Source organism: Dicentrarchus labrax, unplaced genomic scaffold (genome assembly GCF_905237075.1).
Source record: "Dicentrarchus labrax unplaced genomic scaffold, dlabrax2021, whole genome shotgun sequence".
Classification (NCBI taxonomy): Eukaryota; Metazoa; Chordata; class Actinopteri; family Moronidae; genus Dicentrarchus; species Dicentrarchus labrax.
In genome coordinates, this window is record NW_026136713.1 from 11,456,771 (window position 1) to 11,482,931 (window position 26,161).

The 26,161-nt window shown below is 40.2% G+C and overlaps 1 protein-coding gene across 2 annotated transcripts; it reads left to right on the forward strand.

The window, feature by feature from the left end:
* Nucleotides 1-26,081, forward strand: pdgfrb (platelet-derived growth factor receptor, beta polypeptide). 2 transcript variants are annotated; one of them, XM_051419577.1, is made up of 23 exons: nt 1-637; nt 10,053-10,130; nt 10,588-10,908; nt 11,450-11,707; nt 12,356-12,486; nt 12,946-13,111; nt 14,393-14,573; nt 15,317-15,432; nt 15,634-15,757; nt 15,912-16,123; nt 16,580-16,674; nt 16,829-16,961; nt 18,022-18,126; nt 18,417-18,527; nt 19,028-19,184; nt 19,404-19,570; nt 20,078-20,190; nt 20,631-20,753; nt 20,998-21,109; nt 21,926-22,025; nt 22,129-22,234; nt 23,217-23,509; nt 24,469-26,081. In XM_051419577.1, the coding sequence occupies exons 2-23, from the start codon at nt 10,082-10,084 to the stop codon at nt 24,614-24,616; spliced, it is 3,321 nt and encodes a 1,106-aa protein (XP_051275537.1). In that variant the 5' UTR covers nt 1-637; nt 10,053-10,081; the 3' UTR covers nt 24,617-26,081. The 2 variants fall into 2 exon arrangements, with proteins under 2 accessions (XP_051275537.1, XP_051275538.1); XM_051419578.1 differs by having other exon boundaries at nt 10,056-10,130.
* Nucleotides 26,082-26,161: the final 80 nt, after the last annotated feature.

The following is a 26,161-nucleotide window of genomic DNA, read 5'->3' on the forward strand; positions in this document are numbered from 1 at the left end:
GAGACTGTCTCAGTTCACCTCCAGTTGCTCGCCACTCCATTCATAAACAAATCACTCCAACTCAGGACCTCTCAGCTGCTACTGAACAACAACAAGCAGAGCTCGATCTGTATTTTGAAGTTTTCTCCCTCTATCTTTTCTCTTTCTCTGTTCCCGTCCCTCTATTGCTTTTTGCTCAACTCCCCCTCACAATTCCCTCCCTCCTCTCCCTCTCCAGCTCACTCTTACTCTAGCTTCAGCCGGGCCGGACCACTGACTCTCTCCCTCTGTGTGAATCTGTCAGGGAAGTAGTGTGTGTATGTGTGTTTCTTTTTAAATGTACAGCACTCTTTGGGAGCGGTGGGCAGGCTTTTTCAGAGTGTGAGAGAGGAGAGAAGACCCCCATGGTGCTGTGATTTGACTAAACAAACAGCCAGACTCAGAGCGGTACCTCCTCCAGCAGACTCCCGGGACAGCAGAGATTAACCTCAGACTCTGAACATCTGAGGGATCTATACATCTGAGGCAGCAGCCCCTGTAGGGACAACCAGCTGGAAATCTCTTCTCTGATTTCAGAAGGAGGAGACGGGTTGCTGGCCGGCAAAGCTCCTCGGACAGAGAGGGAAGACTTGTCAATGCTCCTAGGATCAATCTGAAGGTAAGGGGTCTTACTTCTCTGTCACTGTCAGGGGATTTTACTTTTAGTCACGGCTGCTTGGCAGCTGTTGGCACAAGTGAAGATGTATTGTACAAAGCGATGAAAATTCACTTAGTCTGTACTGTGACAGATTCAATTTCATAGCTGTCTGTCAGGATGAGGTGTATGAGAGAGAGGGTGCACCTTATCCTTACAACACCGAGGTGTTGGTCCATATAACTTTCTTTCATTTAAACTGATAAAAAAAAATCAGATTTAATACCTGAAGACAAAAAAATTACTTTTGTTGTGTGATGTTGTTGCCAGTAAGTGAGAATGTGTCTCTGTTGGTGGTATTTGTAACCTGCATACTCAAACGTGTACACACTGGGATTACAATGTGAAAAAGTGTTAGCAACCTGTTCAAACATCAACATGGTGATGGCTTGCATCTCTGTACATAGACACCTTTTGACTCTTTACATAGTACAACTTTAACACTGTTTATCTTCTCACTAAGAGAATGCGTTTGACAAGGTATCCCAGGGTCTCACACACACACACACACACACACCCACACACACACACACACACACACACACACACACACACACACACACACACACACACACACACACACACACACACACACACACACACACACACACACACACACACACACACACACACACACACACACAAACACACAACACTGGGCTTTATGGCACAAGCTGTTTGTATGCGCTCCACTTTGTGCTTCACTGCTAAAGGGCTTGTTTATACAGCCCTCTTCAGTCACCCTGAGTGAACCGACGGTCCTCACCACTAAACCATCAGTCTCTTTCCTCCCCTGTGAATGATCCTAAGAGAATCAATCTTCTCTGCATAGCTACATGGAGAAGCTCATTGAAAAGTCGTGGCTGTGCAGTGATATCAGACCTGGCATCAGTCACTCTTCACCAGCATCCTCTGTAACTGTGGATGGATCTCCTTTTAGTGATAACACATACCAGCTTGACTTTATTGCGTAATGCCTTGGTCAACCTTTTTTCATGTAAATCTCCCATAAAGCTGTGATTCAGTCTCATCTAAGGAATGCAAAGCAGAGCAGACATAAACAATCACTTGAATCATCTCCTTGCATTCATCACAGGAGAAGGTTTAAGTACCTGGAATGAGTTACATTATAGCAATGTGAGCTATTTCATGGCTGACACACATGTGGCATGCATGTCTTTTCACTCCAATTCCCGCCATATGTTTTGCACATGAAAGCCTTCCCACTTCCCGGTACGGCTGCTGCGGTATTTAGTTGTTGGGTTGGTTAACTGCACATCCATCTTCTGTGTACAGATTACCTTTTTGATAGTGGGGGCATCTGAATTAGCTGTAAACAATGTTGGCATGTGTTTTGTGTCTGCTGCTCTCCACCTCTACAGTTAGGAGTTTCCTTTTGAAGTCTTTGATCTCCTCAGTGGATATTTCGGTCCAGGCATTGTCTAGCACTGTTGTTGCAGATGAGCCGCTGGAAAATTGCATACATGTCATACTTTTACCATCCAAGGTATTAGACGGCGTTGCATTCATATCATAGTTTTACCATCAGCTGAACATCTCACAGCACCAACTTCAAAACAGTAGATATACTCTGACAAATCTTTATAGCATGGACTTGTAAAACATAGTAAAGTTTAATTTGTCTCCTGAGCGGTGGGGATTTTTATCCCTGTGCGTCAGCCTACTGGTATGTAGTGAAGCGGCACTCTTCTCCCCAGCCCTGATGCAGCACGGCCCAGTCGGCTCCAATCCCCTGGCCCAGACCTAATCCTTCGTCATCAGCTGTTTCCTGGCTCTCTGGGCTCTCTGAATGCCAGCCGCTCTGAGAAAATGTGGTTCGCGTTATGACCATGCAGAAAACATGCCAGGAGTCTGATTTGGCTCACATGTGCCGATATGTAACAGTTTGAGCTCAGCAGAAAGTTTTGAAACACATTGATTCCATTCTGTCCTCTTGTGATTTATCCTCCGTGAGCTGAATGCGCAGCTGTTCGGCAACAAACTAGTGTGACATTTAGATCTGGATCAAGTATAGATTTTAAAAAGTAATTTTGAACACACTTACATCTTACATCTACATGATTATTCTCACACTTACTAGTGAGTGTATCTGCTTTTTTATATTTAAATATAATACTCTATGACTCACTTTCTGGTGGTCACTGTTTGACTGATTCATAATTCATCACTCATACTTTTGAACTGAGCTGTTGTATGCCTCTCAGTCTTGTGCCCTATCAGTCACTGCTTCTTTAATGCTGTTCTTATACAGTCATATAGCTTTAATGAAAAGCACCAAGTGGTGCAGCGATACAGCATCCTGTACGGCCACCCGTCCATCTGGCCTCTCCCCCTTGTTCCCTCCTTCTTTCCCTCCCACCCACTCACATAGAGCTGACAGGCAGCTGCATCTCATCTTCAGTCAGAGAGCACAGCCACTCCTACAGGACAACTCCTGGAGGAAGTGTTTCCTTTTGAATTATATTACCAAACTTTAAGATGGAAATCAGTCTTATAATGCACAGAAAGGTGTCAGTTTCTAACATGTTACCGAGAAGCTGTCCAAACATATGGGCAGAGTGGTGGAAAGTAACTCAAGTTTGGCAGAGGTGCTGGTTCTATTTCCATTTTATGCTGCTTAATACTTCTACTCCACTACATTTTAGAGGGGAATAATGAACTATTTGTCCACTTTGTTTACTTCATGGGATGATAGTTACTTTTCAGATTTTTATTTATAAACAAAATCTGCAAAACCAAATCGTTACCCACTCTTAATCAATTCTGATCAAACCATACCTAAAGAGTCATAATGGGGCCAAGTAGTTAACTCTTAATAAATGAGAACTATGGATGTTTATTTGCATAGCATTGCTTATTTAGTCATTATTGGTTAATGTTATAGAGAACAGTGGGGGACAGCACTTCTTAGTCTCGAGCTAGCAGTTTCTCCCTGTTTGTAGTCTTTGTGCTAAGCTAAGCTAACTGGCCGCAGGCTCCAGCTAAAACTCTCAATGAAAGACTTCCTTGTAATAGACTACTTTTACATTATGGTATTACTTCTTTTACTCAAGTAAATTTGAGGACTACTTCTTCCACCCCTGTAAGGGTACAATGTCGGAAAGATATTACAATCTTCTCTCTGAATTTATTGCATAAGGAAAACACATATTTTCAGCAGGAAGTTTTGGTTTCCATCAGATTCTTTTAAAGCATCTCTCTCTCTCTCTCTCTCTCTCTCTCTCTCTCTCTCTCTCTCTCTCTCTCTCTCTCTGGAGTTTGTACTGTCCTCGGTCCAAAAAAAACATGCTGGAAATGGTGATACAGTGCTGTGAGAGAGGAGGACAAAGGAAAACTGTTGATTGCTTTTACAAGATAAGAATATTCCACACAGTCAAAAATAGAGACAAATTTGGACTCGGGTTGGCTTATGGTTATGTGCCACTTTCAGAGTAAGTGGTGACATCTTTGAGCTTACAGTGATACTGCATACACATGGCAAAACTGCACATGTAGTATAAATTATCACCCAGATTGATGATGCTCTGTCACTCTTTTCCCCCCATTTCCCCTTCCTTTCAAACATTATCGTGTTTAGGGAAACGACTGGAATTTAAAGCCAGTAAGTCCTAATTGTATTCAGCTGTTTCTGTTTCTGTCTTTTAGGTGGGTGTGGGTGTGTTAGAGTGGAGGGAGTGGAAGTGTGTGTAGGCGTCCTCCATTTCTCACGGGGTAGTTTGGGGGGCTCAAGTGTTCATTGGACGGCAGGAAAAAGGAGGGTAGCACCATGCAGATTATGCTAGCAAATATATCTGATATCCCTGTATTCCCTATGAGCAGGAAGAGTTTGAATTGGCCGTGACAAAGCAAACACAAAAAATACAGTGTTAGACCCAAAGATTTACTGCCCAAGAAAATGGGAAAAATTGACTTCAATGAAAACAGCTGCTTTAGTTTTTGATATCTTAATCACTTTTCCTTCCCAAATGAGTAGAAAATTAGATCATTAAACTGATATCAAACACTAGCCACATCTAAGGCTGTCATTCTACAACCGTCAGTTTTACCCAGAATCCCTTTACATCCCCCCACCACCACTACAAACAGCATTTACAACTCTGTTTGAAAGGGAGCAAACCAAGACCTACAGTTTCCCAAACATGTGTTGCCTCAGCACGAGTACAGAGTCACTCTGGTTGTAGGCAAGACCACTCACAGTCACTGTATCCTAATGCTGAGCCAAATAAAACCAGAGGGAGGTTTCGCAATGCGCCAGAATCTGATAATGCAAATTTGAGATGGTTTTAGTGCAGCTTCAAGCTCTAAAGTTACAGGATACAAGCAGTTTTTTTGGCTGATACAGACATTTTCAAAGTCCTGTGTCCAGCTGTATAACTTCAACTTCTTATTGGGAGCACATGTACTTGTACTAAGTGATCCAGAGCTTTAATTATTATAAACATTTAAGACCTCTTTTCAGACACATGATGGCGATGTATATTTTTCATTTGACCAGGACTGTCAAGAGTGAGAGCATCAGAGGTTCTTATTAAATCTGATCAATATATTTGTGTTAACAGTGGATCACATGGCGTGTTATGGAAATGTGGTCACTTGTAGTGAAGAAACCACAGAGAATTATCATCTGATTATCCCCTCAGATCTACAGAGTGTTAAAGCGTCTTTCAGATAACGGAAACAAATCATGACGTACAGGAAGCCTGTGACTTAAACATAACTGAAGAGATAAAAACATCAGTAAATGCGTAATTTCCATTATTTACACATCAATCATTTGAGATTTTAATCTTTTAATTATGTCATCTCGTTGCAGCGTCTTCTGTTGCAATGGTTTCATGGCATTCGACTGGAGACTTGATTTCTGGAAATTTGATTAAAATTTGCACTACATTTAGATGGAAACTGGCTACTGTAGTGTTACCTTCACAGCTTGTTTCCACTGCCCCAAAGTGGCAAAAAAAATCAAATCAAAATTTTGTAAAATAGAGTATTTTAACAAAACGGATAAAACTAACTGAATTGTGTGGCACTGATATTTCTACGTAAATGAAGACGTCTGATGGCTCACACGCAAGAAGTGTTACTGTTTTTCTCTCTTCTTTCCACACTTGATGACATTTGTGCTGTCCCAGTTGAAACTTTTACTCTGAGCCTGCAAGTGGTAATGTACAGTATGTGTATCAGTCATGTTTGGGGTCGGACATTGAGGCCGCCTGGGGTGGGAGTAGTGCATCGTGGGTCTGCTGCCTAGGGACCAGAAGGTTTTCCTCAGGGGGGGTTAGTCTGTCCAAGCTGAGTGATAAAAATGGAGGTTTGTTTTAACAAAGACACACTGGGTCATTTTTTTCCCACAGAGCTCGCCAAAGTCCGGCTGTTCAGAGATATGTCAAGAAAACCTGACATCCTTCTAAAAAAGAGAGAAGACGAGTATGGCATGTACATTTATTCTGCGCTGCAGCTATTCTAGTGACATGATTTACTACATGTCCTGATAAAGCGTTAGTTCGTAGTCTGTCTTGTTTAAGCTATAATTGTTTGCATTGGAAAGAAATGACCGCACAACTAGAGATGTTTGTTTTACAGATCACAGTTTCCTGTACACTTTAGTATAGTAAACATTACGTCTGTGATGTAAGACTGTGTGTGCCTTCCCTCTGCTGTCCCACTCTATGCTTTGATGTGGTGTTTCCCATAAATTGTATTCCGTATGTCTGCATGCTGCCTTTGCTCTCTTTTCCACTGTCTGGTGCTGTGTGCAGTATTCTTGCGGCGTGTCGATGGTTTGTCATGCTTTGTCATTGGCCTAATTGGTCTGTTTTTGCATGTTGTTTTGTTTGGGTTTTCTCCTTCTTTGTTCTTGTTTTTCCTTGATTCTGAATGTGATTTACATTTCTTCTTTGCAGCTTGTTATTTAAAGCAGTTTCTCTCTTTGTACACATTTTGTTATGTGCAGCTTGCCCTCTTCTCATTGTGGTGTCTCTTGTTGTCTCCATGAGTATTTGGTTAGAGGTTGTGGTGGTCTGCTGTGTCAGTGATGCATCACCGTCTTACACCCACACGAGGCCAGAGAATTTCCCCATACAGGAAGTCAGAGCTCTCCAGCTGCACTTCGGGAGGCTTTTTGGACATCTTTCTCTCTTTTGTTATAGATTACACTTTTTTCCCCCGAACCTTTCCCCCCTTGGGACTCACTGGAGCAAACAGCAAATGTAGTTCACAAAGCAGTTCCCACCTCATTGAGGACTGCTTCATCACTGCCAGATGTTTAAATAAAACATGCAACTACAGTATATATAGATAATCCCTGAAGTGGGATTACAGGCTGCTGTGGAACCGAGCCTGAGCGTGGGCTGCGTACGTCCCGCTGAGGTCGATTTTAGCATTCTTCCTCATTAGCCGGTGACACTTTGAGTGTAGCAGGGTTGTTTATGAAAACTGGCAAGGGTCAATCAGCCACCAAATTCCCAGCATCTGTGGGAAAACTCATACAGTGGGTTAACAGTTTATCCGTCATGGTGATTACTGTCCCATCACTCACGTAAATACTGTTTGTTTTTTTCAGACCTCCACGATCATTGTGGGAATGGAGTATCCCATTTCAAAGATTAAAAAGACAACAATAAACATTTGCGGTAGAAAAATGTTTTTCAGATCTTTTAAATCATCTTTAAGACCCTCTGCAAGATCTCATCCCCAGACCCACCACTTGACTTGACTTGACTTGTGGATATTGTGGCTGTTTCCTACTGCGGTGTCTCCAACACCACTCTGTTGTCTCTGCAGTTCAAACAAAGAGCTTCTTTCTGTTTTTAGGGGTCAAACTTCTGCTACCAAGTGTTTTTATTAAGTTGGAAACAAAGTCACTGAATTGCTGCCAAACCTTCTTGGCAGATTCACTATTGTCGTGACCCTTTTAACACTTCATATTCTTTTATGTTCCATTTCTCGCACAAGGACTTGACCTGGACAGAGATTACCACGGAAGCAAGCTACGTTTTCCACAGTGTTTAGAACTACTACCCCAAAATATCACCACAGTGTTCGCCCTCAAAACTCTATTTGAAGTGGTCTACTGGCTCCCTTTGGCCGTCTGATCCTAGTGAGCACATCCTATCTTGAGGGTCAGATTCCCTCTCAAAGGCCTCCGTTCGGAGTCCCCCACTGCCCATCGGTCAACATTAAACCTCATCGTGTTGCAGTAGCCAAATGTTATTTTTCCGTCCTTTTCAAACACCCCTAAATAAGATTCTTGTTCAGCAAAGAATGGTTTTTTTTTTCTGTTTGATCTCAGATGTAAATCGGTATCCTTCAGTAGCCCTAATGTAGTTCTTTGGCTTCTTTTAGCAAAAATAACATCAGCAGCCAGCCACAATAAGATTTGTTAGTCCTCATGGTGCCAAGTGACATATGCCATTGGCGTCACCGCGTTTGGCTGTTGTCGCTCAAAGTCATCATCACTGACACTGAGGTTACTGGTACTTGTAAGCGCTGATGTATGGCTTCCTCAGTGGATGGTCCCTCGCTGCTGGCTGCTGGGGCCCCCCAGGGATAAGGTGACCCCATGGCTCCTGCCGTCATGACTAGCAGGGTCCCAAGTGTATCAGCGGTCCTGGGAAAGTTTCAGAGAAAAACTGTGGGAACATGAACTGTACACAGACACCAGTGACTGTGTATTTGTGTGTGTGCATGTGAGGGGCTGTCACAGTGTGTGTTGGTAGTGTGTGAAGAAGATTGGGGTGGGTTGGAGTTGTATACAGCATGTGTGTGTGCAGCAATATGGGTGTTTTAGTGCATGTAGCATGTATTATGTGCCAGTAAGGAGGTATGTATGCATGTATGTAACTGCGACGCTCTCTCTCTCTCTCTCTCTCTCTCTCTCTCTCTGCCTCTTGCTCTCTGTCTGTCTTTCACCCTTTTTATTGAAACCAGGAGGCTGGGGAGGAAATGGAACAGTCATGTTTTTGGAGCAACTCAAGAGCTTTTCGTTTTGGGAGCGGAAGTGCCAAAGGCAGTTAATTTAGAGAGACAACGTGTATCTGGTTTGAGTAACCAGCTTTGGGTTAGTCATGAAACTTGTTGTACCTCACCACCGCTGCCAAACTGATTAGATATTATATCTCTTTTATACTTTTGATACACTTTTATAGACAGTTTAAAAGGTGGTGTAACTCCTACTAGTTTCAGATTAGATGGAGAGATGTGGTCTTTAAAACATGTGTTCTATAACATCATGGATAAAGATAGTCAGTTTCTTAAAATAGAGATTGTAAAATTGGATTGCATTATCAAGTAAAAGCGTTAAATGGAGTAAGATTTCGCAAGATACATTTCACAATTTTTCCACTGCCTCCCTCCTTCTCTTCCTCCTCCACCCTCGCTCTTCCCAAGCCTCGCTCTTCTGCCCTCTCTCTCTTTCCCACCCTTCTTGCGTACAGGCCTGTGATCCATCCTTAACTGTTTCCAGACGTTTGTGTGCTGCAGGCCTGAACCCCCATCCTAAACATAATAACAAACCATTCCACCGCTCCTCAATCTTTGCTTATGCCTTCTTACTTTACTATAAAATTGGCTAACACTGGTTAATGTTGAGGATTGCAAGTTGGTACACTAAGTATTAGGCAGCGTTGAACCCAATAACTCTTAGATTAATTATGGGATGTTGATATCATATGTACAATATCCCATTATTATTACAAAACCACAGCAGCCGTTCAAAATTCCAATCCTCCTGTCCCAGCAGCGTATGTGACTGCCCTCATTTTCACTTTTGTTTACACCAAAACCAATTAATGGTTCAGCACGGCTCTAGAATAGCTTGGACACAGCATTGTTGCCAGTGAGTGTGTTGCAAAGCTGCACACAGTGACCCGTTTGTTAGTAGGCAGAATGCTGGTGAACCAGGAACAAAAAGAGCCAGACATTGTCACTCTGTCCTGGTGCAGTGAGGCATCAAATACCTCCAGAGTGAGCTGCATCTGCACCTCAGACTCTGTGTGCCGGCCAGAAACCATTAAAGGAAGCAGCTTGACAACACACTAAATACTTTTTGTTTGTTTCTTTTACAATAAGCAGAGCATAGTTTTATGTAATTTACAAGCAGATTGTACTGAAACTCTCACTTAACCTGACCAGCTGGAGCCCATGAGGGCAGGAACCAATCCATCGTGATATGAAACCTTATGGAGAGATGTTAACTGGGGTGGTGCTGTGTGTCCGTTGGGGTGAACACAAACTAGATTTTCCTGTTGTTTTGTGTATTTCCGCTGAACTGTACTGAATACTTTGTGGAAAGAATGATCTTTGTTTCTTGAATTAACGACCATAAACTTCAAGCATTGTTATCCCTTCTGTTTGTTAGCAGAACAAAGTGCACTGAAGGCTTTGAACATGAGGAGGGTGACGGCATCCACGCTCCATCTGACAGTCACAGTAATAGGTGAGAATTCAATTTACAAGTGTAATAAACAAACAAAAAAATGAAAATCTGAAACAGGATCACAGGTGCTTCTGCAGGGAAGCGTAGAGCTTGATGCCAAGCTTAGGTGGAGTATTTTACCACTAAGCATATCGAAAAACATTGCCTCACAAAGTTATGCTTACTGTGGGGACAGTTTATATAATGTCAAGGGCACTTATATATGATGTATCTTTTTGGATTATTGATTAGCATTGCAGCCTGTGAGATAACACAATACTTTGATGTAAAGGACAACAGCTGCATTAAAAACTATTTTAAATACATCTGTCACTAACATGGCATCATCATCCTCCCACACATCCCCTCTAGACAACTCTTATCCAGGATCTGGCATGTATTGTTGTTTTAACCTTTGACCTCATGCTGCTGTCTCCGTGACCTAAAACCTGACCCTTTTTTCTTGTTGTGTCAACAGCAACCCTCCTGTATTTCTGCGCTGAGTTGCGCTGTCTGGAGATCACACCTGATGACAAAGAGCTTGTCCTTCTCAGGGGCTCCTCTGTCACCCTCAACTGCTCCGGCTCAGGGGAGACTACCTGGGAGTTCAAGAGGGATGATGTGCCCTACTTCCAAGTAGAACCAGATAAAAATGGTGGTCAGAGCTATCAAATTGTGCAAAGCAGCGGCACAACCAGTGTTTTGACCTTGTGGAATGTGAGCTGGAAGCACACAGGGGTGTATCAGTGCATTGATCGACATGCTGGAGAAACTAAGGAGGTGGCTGTTTTTGTCCCAGGTGAGGCCTGGTTTGTTTACCTCTTACTGAACTGTTTAGTGTCATATAGCTTGTACCAAGTATGAACATTATCTCCTTTATAAAACAACAACTGCAGGTTTTAGGTATGTAGGTTGTACTCATTGGTAAAGTACACCCATAAAAGTCATGCCTGCTAAAACAATTCTGAAAACATACTGATTTGTGAGTGTGCTGTAGCATTTTATTGTCCCACAATGCAATATAAAGCTGCAACACAAAACATCTTCAAATTAAAGAAAACAAAACAGTGGTGGGAGAACTCCAGGAAGATCTTGGAAAGCAGAAATATATGTATTCATAAGTATATCACTAGAAAAATATTTTGCTTTGTTAACATCACAAGTAAACTGAGCCTGTATTATATCATTTTCTGTTTGTAGAAAATGCTGATTTAATGTGAACTGTAAAAATCAGGATACTATAAAGATTATAAAGCTATTAGTATGAAGTATGAAAACATACACAACAATTGTGTGATCCACAATCTAGATGATTAAAGAAGTCATATCTCTGTCCACAGACTCAGATGTGTGGTTCATAGAGAGCTCACACGGCATGGTAACAAAGACCAGTGAGGAAAGCACCGTTCCCTGTGTGGTCACCAATCCCAACATCAATGTCACCCTTTATGAGAGGGACACCGATCTGCCCATCAGGGGGCTTTATGTTGCTAGTGAGGGCTACAAGGCACTGCTGGAAGACAGGACCTACGTGTGTCGCGGAGAACTGAATGGGGAGGTGAAAGAGTCTCAGGCCTTCTACGTCTTCAGCATTGTTGGTAGGTGCCCACGTTGAAAAGTTTGGTTCGAGAAACAACTCTTCCAAGAATAAAAATGTGTGCTGAAACTCCTGAGAACCCACAAACACACACAGAGTTGTCCCCTTTAATTCAATCTCAGCCTACACCCAAACTATTAAAGTTAATGAGTCTATCTTTTTAAAGAGCCATAAAAATACCCATAAAATGTCCATCATATGTCTTCAAACGCCTTACGCAGCATAATCTACAAGATTCGTAGCCAAAGTATTGCTCTGTGAGTCCAAAACTATTTAATTCCCATATTATTACACATGCTTTGATCACCTTACAGCTCTCTGGTGCTACTGGAGTTTTTTTAGTGAGCTGATAATGAGGTAAATCTTGGACTTTTGGTGTCAGAGTACAATCGCTTGGCAAGAACAAATTATAGTTAAGTGCTGCACAAGCAGTTTGGATATTTGTGCAGATGTAAAGTTTTTGTTTGCTGAGATGGAACTATAGGAGCCAGCTTCCAATTTCAACTCTGACCAATACTGAGTTAAAAAATTCAGGGTTTATTTTTGTTCAATGATTGATTAGTATTGAAGGAGACTTTTCTACGTATTGTTTTAATAAATCTCATTATTACCACCTCTTCCTTCTCTCCCCCGCACTCTCCCGTCTCAGTCCCAGAGGCCATTGACGCCTACATCAATGCGTCAAAGACCGTCCTGAAGCAGGGCGAGCCGCTGACAGTAAATTGCACAGTGCATGGAGTGGAGCTAGTCTATTTTTCATGGGATATCCCCAACGGAGAGGTGAGTAGGAGTAGAGCAGAACAAGCGCTTTTGTTCAGCTTTCCCTTTGTGATCACTCTCAGGCCTCATGATCAAGCCCAGATTGCATCAAGATGTAGAGACACACCTCAATATTTATCGGCCTGTGCTATTCTTCTCATAACATGTGGTGTTGGTATTGTAATATTCGGTTCTTATTGGGTTCATTTTTGGATCATGACGAAGATCTCCACAAGTTTCAGATTTGTTTGTTCAAAATGAAGTGACTTAAACAGGCAGCTTTACCTAATTTTAATGGGTGTATCTGTCATGATCATTGCTGCAGAACAGACAACATTTGGCAACACTCACCAATGTGTGGTAAACAATATGAGTTTCTTGAAGAAAAAAGCACCTCATTTCATGAAGCCTCATTATGCAGAATTTCAATCATATTCAACATGATATTAAAATGTCACATAATTTCCCTCTCTCTTTAAGGATTTGGAGGTTGAGCCTTTGACAGACGTCCTGTCAGCCATGAACATGCGGTCCTGCCTGATCTTCCCCCGTGCCACAGTGGCCCACAGCGGAAACTACGTCTGCCATGTCCACGAGGGTGTCCAAGACCAGACTGCCTCTGCCATGGTCAACATCACTGTTCTCGGTTAGGGTAACCCACACACATACACACCAAACTAAAACAAACTGATGCTAGACAGATTATTATTGTGTTTTGCTGGCAGAGAGAAGACTGCTTATTATGTAAACCTTTGCAGGTCAAGGTGACTGAGGTGCTTCTTTTAAAGGAAATAAAGATGACTTCTGTGTATTTCTGTTCAAAGTGTGAAATAAACCATTGTCATGGTGTGGATGCCATGAATGATACCTTGAAAAACAGAGCTTCAAACCAGGGGGTACAGCAACTCTATATTTAGTCTTTTGGGAATAAACTCCAAGTACACAATTAATGTTTGTGTAACTGAGTTCTGACTTCAACCATTAACACACAGTTCGTCCATCATCTAAACAAATATGTGATATTGCAAGCAGCAATTTGAGAGCCAATGAAAGCAGGATTCATCACACTGAACATTTCTTCCTCGTTCCCTCTTGTCAGTCACTGAATGCATTGCGTCTGTGAATGCTTATTCTATCTGCAGCGAGGTGTGTTATGTTTATGAAATCCTTGAATAACTTGAACCGCCATGCTCCATGGAGACAAGGACAATTTAGTGGTCCTCTCTGGACATCTCAGTGGAAAAGACAGATGCTGTCTGGCCACAGAAGGTGGTGCAGCAGTACAGTACACTGCCACTGCTATCCAGTAAAATAACATGAATATAATCAATGTAATCTGTTAAATAACTGTAATATAATTAATATGTTTCTATTATCAACAGATCATATAAGTACTTGTATATGAACAGAGAATTATCAACAGACGAATCTTCTCAGATATATGGAGCTTTATAGCTACTTTTAGCTTATTGTTTTGTTTTTAGGGCCTGAAACTGTCCTGGTTATATATATATTACATATCATCGTTGTTTTTGGCCGCAGCCATTTTATGCGAAAAAGCTCTAAAAACCCACTGTACACTACAAAGTTAGCAAATAACTAGTTGAGCATTTAGCAGCTAAACAGACGAATATTTTTCTCAAATTAATGCTATTGCGGCTCAGTGTCTTGTACATGTGTAATTAGGCAACTGTTTGCTAACATGTTGCTAAAAGGTGATATATGTCAGTGTTGTCTTCACATATTGTTTCCACTGCCCCCAAGTGTCAAGAAACGTTATTGCAGGTTGAAGACTTATGTAGGAATACATGGTTAATTAAATTTTTTTATTGCAATATATATACGATTTGTATTTTCTACTATTTGTGCAGAAAATCAAATGTTTGACGAGAATTATGTTGCTGATGATATTATTTTCCCTCCTTAGAGCGAGGCTTTGTGGATGTGAAGCCTGCTCAGAAACTAAACATTTCAGCCAAGTTGCAAGAGAACGTGGAGCTGAGAGTGGAGATTGAAGCCTACCCTCCACCTCAGGTCCAATGGAGTAAAGACGGCGCCATCATCAAGGGAGACAAAACCATCACAACTAGACAAGAGCATGAAATTAGGTGAGACATCCAGGAATATACTCATATGAGTTACATCTAAACATTTAGCACTGGACCTCATTGAGGGTGACAGCCTCCGGAGGCATCTAGCTCTTGTCAGTCATCACCAGATAAGGCCTCCACTGAGAGAAACCTAATACTCTCCAGAGGGCAGGACTCCATCATTCATCACACTGGAACCATAAACACAAGATACCTGTCACAACTCATAAATGTCTTTTAAAATAACCTGTCTAACAGTTTTTAATTGCAGCGCCATGTTTTTTACATTTTTGCCAACACGCATTTAAAGTAATTCAAAAAAGTTCAAGTGAAAGTCAAAGAGAAATATCATCCATGTGCTAAACAAAATCAACCAAGCCTTTGCCCACAAACAAAAAAGAAAGAGAAATACCATTTTAAAAATGTCATCAATTATAATTACTATAATTAGTTTTTATAGTAAACTTTACTGAAATTACCCCCACCCTCATGTACTGAGTCAGTCAGCACATCATGAACAACACAGAACATCTTATGTTGATTAAAAAGCAACAAAAAACTTCTTCCACTTTGCTGAAGTACTGAGTCTCATTTTGTCTGTTGCATGTAAAAGTAGATCCAATCAAATATTTTGCGTCCTGTCAACCATCTTTTATATATTCATTACTCTCCAACCTTTATGACAAATATGTGGCAGCTCATACATATTGGAGAGCACTGAATAGTCATATTTTTTTTTGTCCACATTTCCTCTACCTCAGGTATGTAACTATTCTCACTTTGGTGAGGGTGAGGGTGGAGCAGAAGGGCCTCTACACCGTGTTTGTCACAAATGGAGATGACATAAAGGAAGTGACCTTTGACCTGGAGGTCCAAGGTGAGAGGCTGTTTTAAGAAACTTTATAATCACAGTAACTCTGTATACTGTTTTTAGTTATTTTTAGTTCTTAAAGCATATTACTGATCTTGAAGCACAGACTATTTGAAAGTAATGTTTTTGCATTAACAAAAACACAGACAGACTCTGTTTTTATCCATGTCAGTAATGATTAATGACCATTGCACCCCCTGTGTATAGTTCCCTCTCAGATTAAAGACCTGACGGACCACCACCTCCCTGGGAAGAGACACTTGGTGACCTGTGTAGCTGAGGGGGTCCCAACCCCGACCATACAGTGGTACAGCTGCGACAGCATGCTCAAGTAAGTCACACCACCACACATTTATCTTTGAACTGTCACATAACAAACATTAGGGGGATACATACACAGAAATGTATTTTATTTTCAAATTCTGTGCATCTGCTTTTGACTCTGCACTGCTGCAACTTCCACCTGCTGATCTCCTGTCCTGCAGGTGCAGCAACCAGACAGCGATGTGGCAGCCACTGATACCAGAGCCAGACATACTGACCATCCAGACCAACGTCAGCTTCAGTGAGACACGTAAAACCAGCCAGGTGCGGAGCCAGGTGACGTTCCACAAGCCCCAGCAGATCACAGTCCGCTGTGAGACCAGCAACCCAGCAGGACTCGTCGACAAAAGAGACGTCAAACTCGTGTCCAGCAGTAGGTGTCATGTGAAAATGGCAGAATGTCCCATTTTAGTGTTTTTTATACATCAGTGTCATTTATAGGACGTGTCCAAAGGGAATTGTATTATATCTATGTTTACTCTTTGAATGTACCAGTTTACTATTCAATAGTTCAAACATGATAATAAATAAAATCAAATAAAAAATCACATTTTGGTTCAACTAAACAAACATATGGTGGTCTGGTAAAAAACAAGATTTAGGTGTGAAAAGTTTATATTTTAGAGGCACAGTAAAAGGTTTAACCAAACAGTAAGATAAGACAAAATGTGTGTATTTGTACTTAAGCTATAAATATCAGTCTAGCTGTAAATTCCTTTGCAAAATCATTGCCAACATGTTAATAAAGTGAAGTTTTATGACTGTTTAGAATTTGAGACATCTAAGTTAAATGTTTGGCTAATGCTCTGTATCCCTTTTCCTGTTACAGCACTGTTCTCCCAGGTGGCAGTATTGGCTGCTGTTTTGGCCTTAGTGGCCATCATTATTATGTCTATCATCATCCTCATCGCTGTATGGAGGAAGGTAAAACCATCAGCAATTTTTTAAAGTTCCTCTTCAGGAGTCTTATGTCAATTCAACATGTAGGGAATTAAAATGCACAAAAGAGGTCTTTCATTTTGATGTTTCAGTTCTCTTCTCATGTGTGTTTTTTTTTTTTTTTTTTTGGTGTTCTCAGAAACCTCGCTATGAGATCAGATGGAAGGTGATAGAGTCTGTGAGCCAGGACGGTCATGAGTACATCTATGTGGACCCCATCCACCTGCCCTATGACCTGGCCTGGGAAATGCCACGAGACAACCTGGTGCTGGGTGAGTCCTTGGGAAAACAGGGACAGAGGATAGCATGAAGAGGTGCTCATGTGGACCTGTGAATCCCAGTGAGACAGACATAGGCTGTACAAATTAACTTACCTTGAGTTTGATTTGCTGCCACAATATGCATTTAACATTTGTAGTAGCCAAGTCAAAAATATAGATTTTTGCAAATTACACAAAGTATTTAATGAGGCCTGGAAATTATTAAAAAACAATTCATCATTTGACGTTGAATGAGACAACAAAAAGAACAACTGATAAAAGTAATAAGTCTATCATAATTAATTTATATGTAGATAACACAGATTTATAGTAATCAAGCCTAAATAATACATTTAAGAATGTAAAGCAATTAAAATTGGGATTGCATTTTAATTTATCATTTAGTTTCCTTTTCCCAGCTTTATTATCATTTACATGGCAGACTGCATTGGGATACATGATAGGTGAATTAATATCTATTTATTTACATGTTAAATTACTGTTTTTTATGTAATTTTATTTTTTATTGCTTCGATTAAATTGTGTTTTATTTAACGAACTTGATATATTGAATGATTCCCTTACTTTTTTTGTTGCTTCCTCCTTTTATTATTGATTAATTTATTAATTGTTAATATCAGAGTAAACAGACTTTAAGGCAGCAGTCTGCTTGTTGCTCAGACAAGAGCAAACAAATGAGCTATCACCAGGTGACTTTAGTGCTGTGGGTGGTTTGGGTCGTCTGGGCGAAGTTGAGCCTTGAATACTAAGTTTGTTAAACTTGTCTTCTTGGCTCTAATCCCACCTCATTTTTAAAGTTCTTTTTAGATTTTGTTGTTGATGTGTTGTCAGTAGTCAGCTGCTCCTTACAAACAGGAAGCTTCCTGAATTCACTGAGGCCTTCGGGAAAGCAATCTGGACTGTCTGTTAGAACCTGTTCAAGCCAGTTTCAGATATCACCAGAGAAATTTGTTCTAATATTTTAATGACCAGAGAGGTTCTTCCTTCCTTTTCAGCTCTACCATGTGCTCCATTCACACTCTGTCCAACTGAGACTTTCTTTGTGTTTCAGGTCGCACTCTTGGATCAGGAGCCTTTGGCAGGGTGGTCGAGGCAACTGCGTATGGTCTCACTCATTCCCAGTCCAGCACAAAAGTAGCTGTGAAAATGCTGAAATGTAAGACATACAATGTAAAAACACAGTAGAAAGCTATGTGCAGGCGACAGTAGAGTCCCCTGTGTATAGCTGTCAAATATTGTGAAATCAGAGCCATATTCCTGTGAGCGCAGAGAGAGCGGCAGCCTGCTGAGCTTTAGTTTGGTTGCCAGCCTGGTTCGAGTTTCAGCCAACAGGTCATTGAGCAGTTTGGCAAGGATGCAGCGTGTCCTGATCTCAGTATGTTTGGTTCCCCTGTTCTCATACCTACCTCTACCTCTCTCTTTCTTTCTCTCTGTCACTTCATCCAGCCACAGCCAGGAGGAGTGAGACTCAGGCTCTGATGTCAGAGTTGAAGATCATGAGTCACCTGGGTCCTAACCTCAACATTGTGAACTTGCTAGGAGCTTGCACCAAACATGGTGAGCACCAGTGCTACACTGTGCTAATACATATGATAATTAGGTCATTTTTTATTGTTTGTTTCTGTATTAACAGGATCTTATATCAGTGGTGAGCACTTTCTTTAAAGGGAATGAATGAATGTGTCTCTCATAATATTTACTTTACAAATATACATTGTTTATTAATTCATACAAAGTAACTTTATTGCTTTGACAGCATCTAATTTATTTATGAATATATCAGAAATATAATTGGATAACTTACCTTATACAATATTATTTAAGTTACAAATGTATAAAATTAATTATCAACTAATCTTACATTTTTAAATCAAATTTATATTCATTTAATTAACCCTGTTTTTAGTTAAGATTATTATCAAGGCTTTCCTAAACATTTAACCTAATTTAGCTTAATATTCTTGTTAATGTTCATTTGTGTTGCTGAAGAGTAAGTGTGCCTTGCCTGTGGTTAATGTTTCATTAGTGTTTGGCAATTCTCAAATTCTCCCAATCAGGCCCTCTGTATCTGGTGACCGAGTACTGCCGCTATGGCGACCTGGTGGACTACCTGCACAGGAACAAGCACAGCCTCCTGCAGTACTACGCTGAGAAGAACCAAGACAGTGGCTGCCTCATCTCTGGAGGAAGCACTCCGCTCAGCCAGAGGAAAGGGTGAGAAGAACGGACAAAAAATACCAACAATTTGCACAAAATATCCATTCAGTGCTGCACAAAGGAGCATTTTGTATCCCATCTTCATTTTATTGTCACGTACCAGGGAACAGCCACAGATTCCTTTCTCATATAGAGTTTGATATGATGAAGAACCATGAATAAATATGGATTTAGCTTGAGTTTCAGTGCATTTTCACACTTCATGTATCTCTCCAGCTATGTGTCTTTCGGAAGTGAGAGTGATGGAGGATACATGGACATGAGTAAAGATGAGCCCTCAGTCTACGTGCCCATGCAGGAGCAGATAGACTCCATCAAGTATGCAGACATCCAGCCCTCTCCATACGAGTCTCCCTACCAGCAGGACATCTATCAGGAACAAGGTTTGACTTGAGCCACGTGTGTGTCGATATTGACAATAATCAATTTGCCAGAGTTGTAATGAAAACAAGTGTGAATAATTTAGCTCACTGAACACAGGAAACAAAGAAGAATGAGATACAATTGAAGTACCGTATGATGTGGGAAACACAGTATGGATTTAGGTCAACCAGTAACCATCTGCGTGCTGCTCCCAGTGGAGGAACTCCCCTGTATTTATGTGTGAAAAGTGATATTTTTAATCTGTGATGTTGAAATAGTGCAATGAATCATGAACAGATAATTTGTTTTAGCCTCATAAATCAAGGACAGTTTGCTTTTTGATCTCAGACCAGAGCAAATGTACAGACAAATGTTACAGCATATGAAGGGCATGAGCCTCATTTCAACCCATGCAGTCACAGGACAGCCGGAGTTTCCCCAACAACAAGCCAGTGTCTTCATTCACGAGATGCTCCCCACCTTCTCTTGTTCTTATGTTTGTCATCTCACCTTGTCATCGTGTTCAGGTGGCGGTAGATTGGACCTGGCCATCGGTGACTCTCCCATTCTTACCTATGATGATCTTTTGGGCTTCAGCTACCAAGTTGCAAAAGGGATGGAGTTCCTCGCCTCTAAGAATGTAAGATATGAAGATTAGTGTTCTACCATATGTAGCTAGGGATATTTGATTCAAGACTCCAGATACTGGGAATTTGTTTCCTTTTAAAGGACCAGTGTGTAACATTTACTAGGATTTATTGGTAGAAATGGAATATAATATTCCTCGGTATGTTTTCATTAGTGTATAATCACCTTAAAATAAAGATTGTTTTGTTTTCGTTACGTTAGAATGAGCAGTTTATCTACAGAGGGAGTGGATCCTCTTCTATGGAGGTTGCCATGTAGAATGTATTATATGTGTTTCTACAGTAGCCTGGAAGGGACGAAGCGTCTGAAGATAAACTAAAAACACCTACCAGTAACTCTAAAGCTAACTATTTAACACTTTATGTCTTGCTTGTTTAACCTACACAGAAACCAAAATGCTAAAACAACAATTTTAATTTTATTTCACCACAGTGCGTCCATCGTGATCTCGCTGCCAGGAATGTGTTGATTTGTGAGGGCAAACTGGTGAAGATCTGTGACTTCGGCCTGGCCAGAGACATTATGCATGACTCCAACTATATCTCTAAAGGCAGCGTAAGTAGCAAAACCACTGCACAGATCAAGGTTAAAAAACAAGCACTTCTAAGTGGAGCAAAGCAACTGCAAACTGAATGTAATGTAACGGATATAAAAAACCAAAAATGAAATATTACTGTAACTAAAAAACATCCGCAATGGCAGCAAATAACTGCAAACTGGACTCTTAACCTGGTTGACTGTTAACTAATAAAATATCTCTTTATTTTCTGTGTTTCTGTGTTTGTTTTCTTTCATTCAGACCTTCCTTCCCTTGAAGTGGATGGCACCAGAAAGCATTTTCCATAATTTGTACACCACCCTGAGCGATGTGTGGTCATACGGCATTCTTCTTTGGGAGATTTTCACACTTGGTCAGTCCATGCACACATACATTCACCCAGATAAACACAATCTGAACCAGAACTGGTTCACACAGAAGAGGGATTCATCTTTTTTAATTGTTTATATAGGTCACATTGTAGGATGTTTCACCTGCTGAACTCCTTGTTAATTTTTGAAGTTACATACACTCCCAGACTCCTCCTTGCTCTCTTCTGGTAAACTGTAAATTATGAAAATATGTTTCTATATGTAGAATAAATGTGTGTATGGAAAGCTAATGCAAATTTTCTAATTCCTGGTTGCAAGTATATAGTTGTTCATCTGAAGCCTCATATGAGGTCTAAATCTTATTAGGCACAGTCAAGCTTTGAAATCAGCATTTCCTTGCTCAGGGTATTGTGAGCTTTTTTTTTTTAAAGCCTCTTCCCACGATTTTTTTAAACTACCATGAAAACAAAGGAGACAGTTTATTGCATATGTAGCATAAGCCCTAGTGGTGAAAAACAAACTCACAATCCAGCCTCTGTAAGTGATAACCAAAGATTCTCTGTGCTTCCCTGTCTCAATCTGACATTCATTGGACTTTTTAGATCTTTAAAAGATTTTTATAGTGTCAGTGCATTCTCCTCCAAAAATAAATGATAATAATTTCTCATGTCAATTGTCTTATTGATTAAGACAATGTAATTTTTATTCATCCGTATTTTGAAGTGTGCGTGTCTTCAGATTTGTGATTGATCCTTGTTTACATTTACAGTTTACATTTAAATCTAGTATTTTTCTAGCCTGTGCATGGCTTTTGATCTCTTGGTTAGCCTTTAAGTGATTTGAAATGCTTCCTGCAGGAGGAACCCCCTACCCTGATTTGCCCATGAATGAGCTGTTCTACAGCGCTTTGAAGAGAGGCTATCGAATGGCCAAACCGGCCCACGCTTCTGATGAAGTGTGAGTCTCACTGTAATCTTGCCATTAATGTTACCCCTCCAGTAACTCTGAGATGAAAATGTCGAATAAAAAATTAATTGATGTTATGTTGTTTATGTTGCAGTTATGAAATCATGAAGAAGTGCTGGGACGAAAAGTTTGAGAAAAGGCCTGAATTCTCCTTTCTGGTCCACAGTGTGGGGAACATGCTGACAGATAGCTATAAAAAGGTACTTTATTTATCAGTGTTGCATTAAACAGTGAGTGTGGACTTGTAACACTGTATCACATATTGCTGACCTTCAGACATTATATTATACTGGGATGAGGTCATGTACCAGTTACCAATTCCTTCAACTACTCATTTATTCACTCACTCACAGCCTGTCTGCCCCCTGTTGGCTGGTTGGAGGCCTGGTAATCACTCAGATACTGAAACCAGGCCAACATACATTTACTCAAGTACAATGATGTACTTGTAAGTTCCTTGATATTTCCATTTGGAAAATGTTTTTTTTAAATGTATATCACCATTATAGTTAGTAGTTACTTTGCAGGTTCAGATTACATATGATCAAATGAACAGATTACACTTCCTAACAGTATATAAAGGGGAGCTCTACTAGAAAAAGATACTCTAGAAAGGTAATAACTCCACCTCGACCAACTGCAACATAATAATTCTTCTTACACATTAATCCATTAGTAGTAATAATCCAATAATCTAATACTCCAAAATAAGTACTTTAACCTTATTACTGATACTTTAAGTAGTATTTTACAGATAATACTTATGTAAAAGTAAATTTAAAAGTATTTTTGTCGTTTAAAAGAGTATTTTTTCACTGTGGTATTATTGATTATATTTCAGTAAAGGATCTAAGTACTTTTTCCACCTCTGGGGGATACTTCTTGTCTATGATACTGTTATACTTGTTAGATAACAACTTAATAGTGTTAAATGTTTGAATATAAAGTATGTTATATCGGTTATGTTTGCATGTAAGCTATGTAGCTGCAGTATATATAACACACATAGTAGACACACTGTCCACCAGTTTGATATCCTCCCTGATTTACTTTCCAAAAGTAAATAGTTTAGTCAGCAATGTCTTATATCTACACCCTGCGATCTCAAGCTCACAAACTGTTAATCAATTACATTCCCCATTTCTCAAATAATCCCGATGGTCGATTGTCTCCTGACAACAGAGATACAACCAAGTCAATGAGAACTTCCTGAAGAGTGACCACCCAGCAGTGGCCCGCACCAAACCCCGTCTCTCCTCGCCCTTTCCGATCGCCAACCCAGCATTTGGCTCCCCATCCCCCGTCACCCTCTCCTTCCCCTCAGACCCCTCCAACCAGAGCCAAAGCCCTGGAGAATTCAGACAAGAGGCAGAGACACAGGAAGTCATAACTTCATACAACGAATACATCATTCCAATCCCAGACCCCAAGCCGGAGGAAGTTTTCACTGACATGCCATCGGAAAGCCCTGCAAGGTACGGAGAAAAAGATGCTGCAGATGTGTGCCAAATGCTGGAGTTGCAAGAAAGATGAGGATGTATTTGGTTAACAAGAGCAGTGTTTTTTCCACCACACACCCACTCATCCAGATGTTGAGTGGAGACAATAGCTGTATTCTGGAGGCCGACACGAAGGCATGTTTTTATAGCATATATAAATATGCAGCAAGGCAAGTTGGCTTTAAAGGTTAAATAAATGTTTCACCATACAAAATCAAGATATATTTACACATATAATCAAAGTTACCTTGGAGACCTTGTCAGTCAGTTTGGGAGTGATAGCAGATTCCAACCCTGTGTTTTGAATTTTGGCAGTGGGGCGAATTTATTGCTTACATTTGGATGAGACCTTTAACATTGTGATTTGGGTCTGAGGTCTCTGCCCCCTTATGCAAGAAAACAGAGAGGCACTGTTGGTCCAGACTGTAAATAATCGGTAGATGAATCAAGAATGACAATAGTTGAGTTTTGGATGTTAGTTTCACTTATTTCCCTCTAAACTATATTTACTAATTTAATTACTTTAACATCATATGGATGTAAAAAGTGCTGCCTCTTGTATTATTGATTGCTATTATCAATTTGGCAGCAAAATTGATTCGTCCTAGTAATATACTGCATGTTGCAGAGTATATGTAAGTGTAAGCGGTACACAGGGAGTACTTAACATCTTTCTATACAAAGAGCTGCATTGATATGCACTCTTGATATGCTAGGCATTTGAAGCAAAAGTCAAGCAAAAAGTCAAAATGGGGTAGTATAATTCTTGAGTTAAAAATGACTTGTGGTTGCTGGAAGGAAGATAAAAAAAATTAGGGAAGATCAAGACCAGCACCACAAAGAGACATTAATAAAAACTGTGTGGTGTGTCCTTCTGTGACTCATATGTGACTGAGTGCACAGTGTGAAGTTGTGTGATGTTTTCCTGCCCTCAGCTCTCTGGCTCTGGAGGAGGAGACGGACTCCATGTCGCAGGACACGGCTGACACTCTTCCAGAGGAGGACAGGCTGGAGGAGACCAGCGAGAGAGACGCTCTGCTGGGCTTCTCAGGGACGCCCGAGGTAGAAGACAGTTTCCTGTAGCCACATGTGGGAACCCCTGAGAAAACAGAGATCTTTTCTGGGAATTTCTTTGTTTTTTGAACATGTCTGAAAAAGGGAACGTGACTAAAGTAGAATGTAGCAAAATTGAGACTGAGAAGGCAATCTTTGTATTCCCACTAAGCACTCGAAAAGTTTTGCCGTTCGTTGAGTTGTTGTATCACACTTAGTACCTCTGAAACTACAAACTGATTAGAAATATTGAGCATGATGTTCACATCCAGTCAGTTATTGGAGTTATTGGCTTGCCACAATATAAATACGGTACTCTTTTCACACTCCTATAGAATTAGTTTACAGTAAGTAAAGCTGTGTTTGTTTGTTTTTTCCATTTGAGACTTATGAAGCCTTATTAGAATAGATAGCCATATGTCCCTTTTTGGCTGTTACTACGTTATCCCCCCTTTACTGTTCACAGTGTTGATTTTTAGAAAAGCGGGTAATTGTTTTATTTTTTTCTGAATAATTTTATTAGTTTTAAAAACACAAAATGATTTACACAACACTAAAACAACAAACCATAAACAAATTTAGACACATGAAAACAAAATACTGTCCAAACAAGAACAATATAACACTTCACATTAGTGTAAGTAATTGGAATTATGCCTGAAACGATGACCCCGGCCTCCATGCCTGGTCATGGTTTCACGGTTTCGTTAGCAAGTGAATTAAAACCTTGTTGCGATTTTTCCTTACCGTAAGTACGACCAACAACTGTATTCACAGTATTATGTAAAATGACTTGTAATCCAGACAGATTCTACATGCACTGTTTTACTATGAAAAATGATTTCTTTAGCTACATATGCCATTTTCTTTTTTGTGAGAATTATATGAAATGTATTTGTTTGTCATTTTTTGTCTTATGTAGGTTTATTTCATAGTTCTGTGCCAGATTTGCACTTTATTTAGAAAAAAATGTGGATATTCATAATGAAAATATAAATATACTACTACTACTCAATAAAGATATAATAATTCAACTGAGGATCGACTTTAGACATTTGGCTGTCATAGTAAATCAGTTTCTGTGATGACAGGTGAAAATAATAAACACAGCGTATCACTGCCATAGGACAAGATGGCACACGAGTGCCTTTGTATATAGACTGACAGATTTTTGTCTTGCAGCTATTGTTGCTTGCTGATATAAAGGGCTACTGTACTCAAGAGACCTAGATAGCCATATGTGTACATTTAAAAAATAATGCTTTTAGTCTTTTGTTGCATTGCATAACATTCACTTACACAAAGTTTCAACTTCCAATACTTAGTCCACCATATAAAACAACACATTGTAATTTTCTGTAGCAATTTAAAATGCACAAGATCACTGTATCACAAGCTATGGTACCAAAGCAGTTCTTAACGTTTACAAATGTATTTTTTATATGTGCCATTTTATATGTTGTAAATGTGACAATAAATGTGTATTATCATAGTAGCACTGAGAGTGTGAATCTTTTATGAATCATGTGAATTTTATGGCTCTCATCTAGCTGTCTTTTGCACTGATAAAACAAA

Bases quoted from the DNA above. Each gene is read 5' to 3' on its own strand.
- pdgfrb (XM_051419577.1), top strand. From the start codon at position 10,082: ATGAGGAGGGTGACGGCATCCACGCTCCATCTGACAGTCACAGTAATA. The intron at 13,112-14,392 runs GTTAGGGTAACC...TTCCCTCCTTAG, and splicing joins GGTCAACATCACTGTTCTCG to AGCGAGGCTTTGTGGATGTG. The intron at 22,235-23,216 runs GTACTTTATTTA...TCCTGACAACAG, and splicing joins TGACAGATAGCTATAAAAAG to AGATACAACCAAGTCAATGA.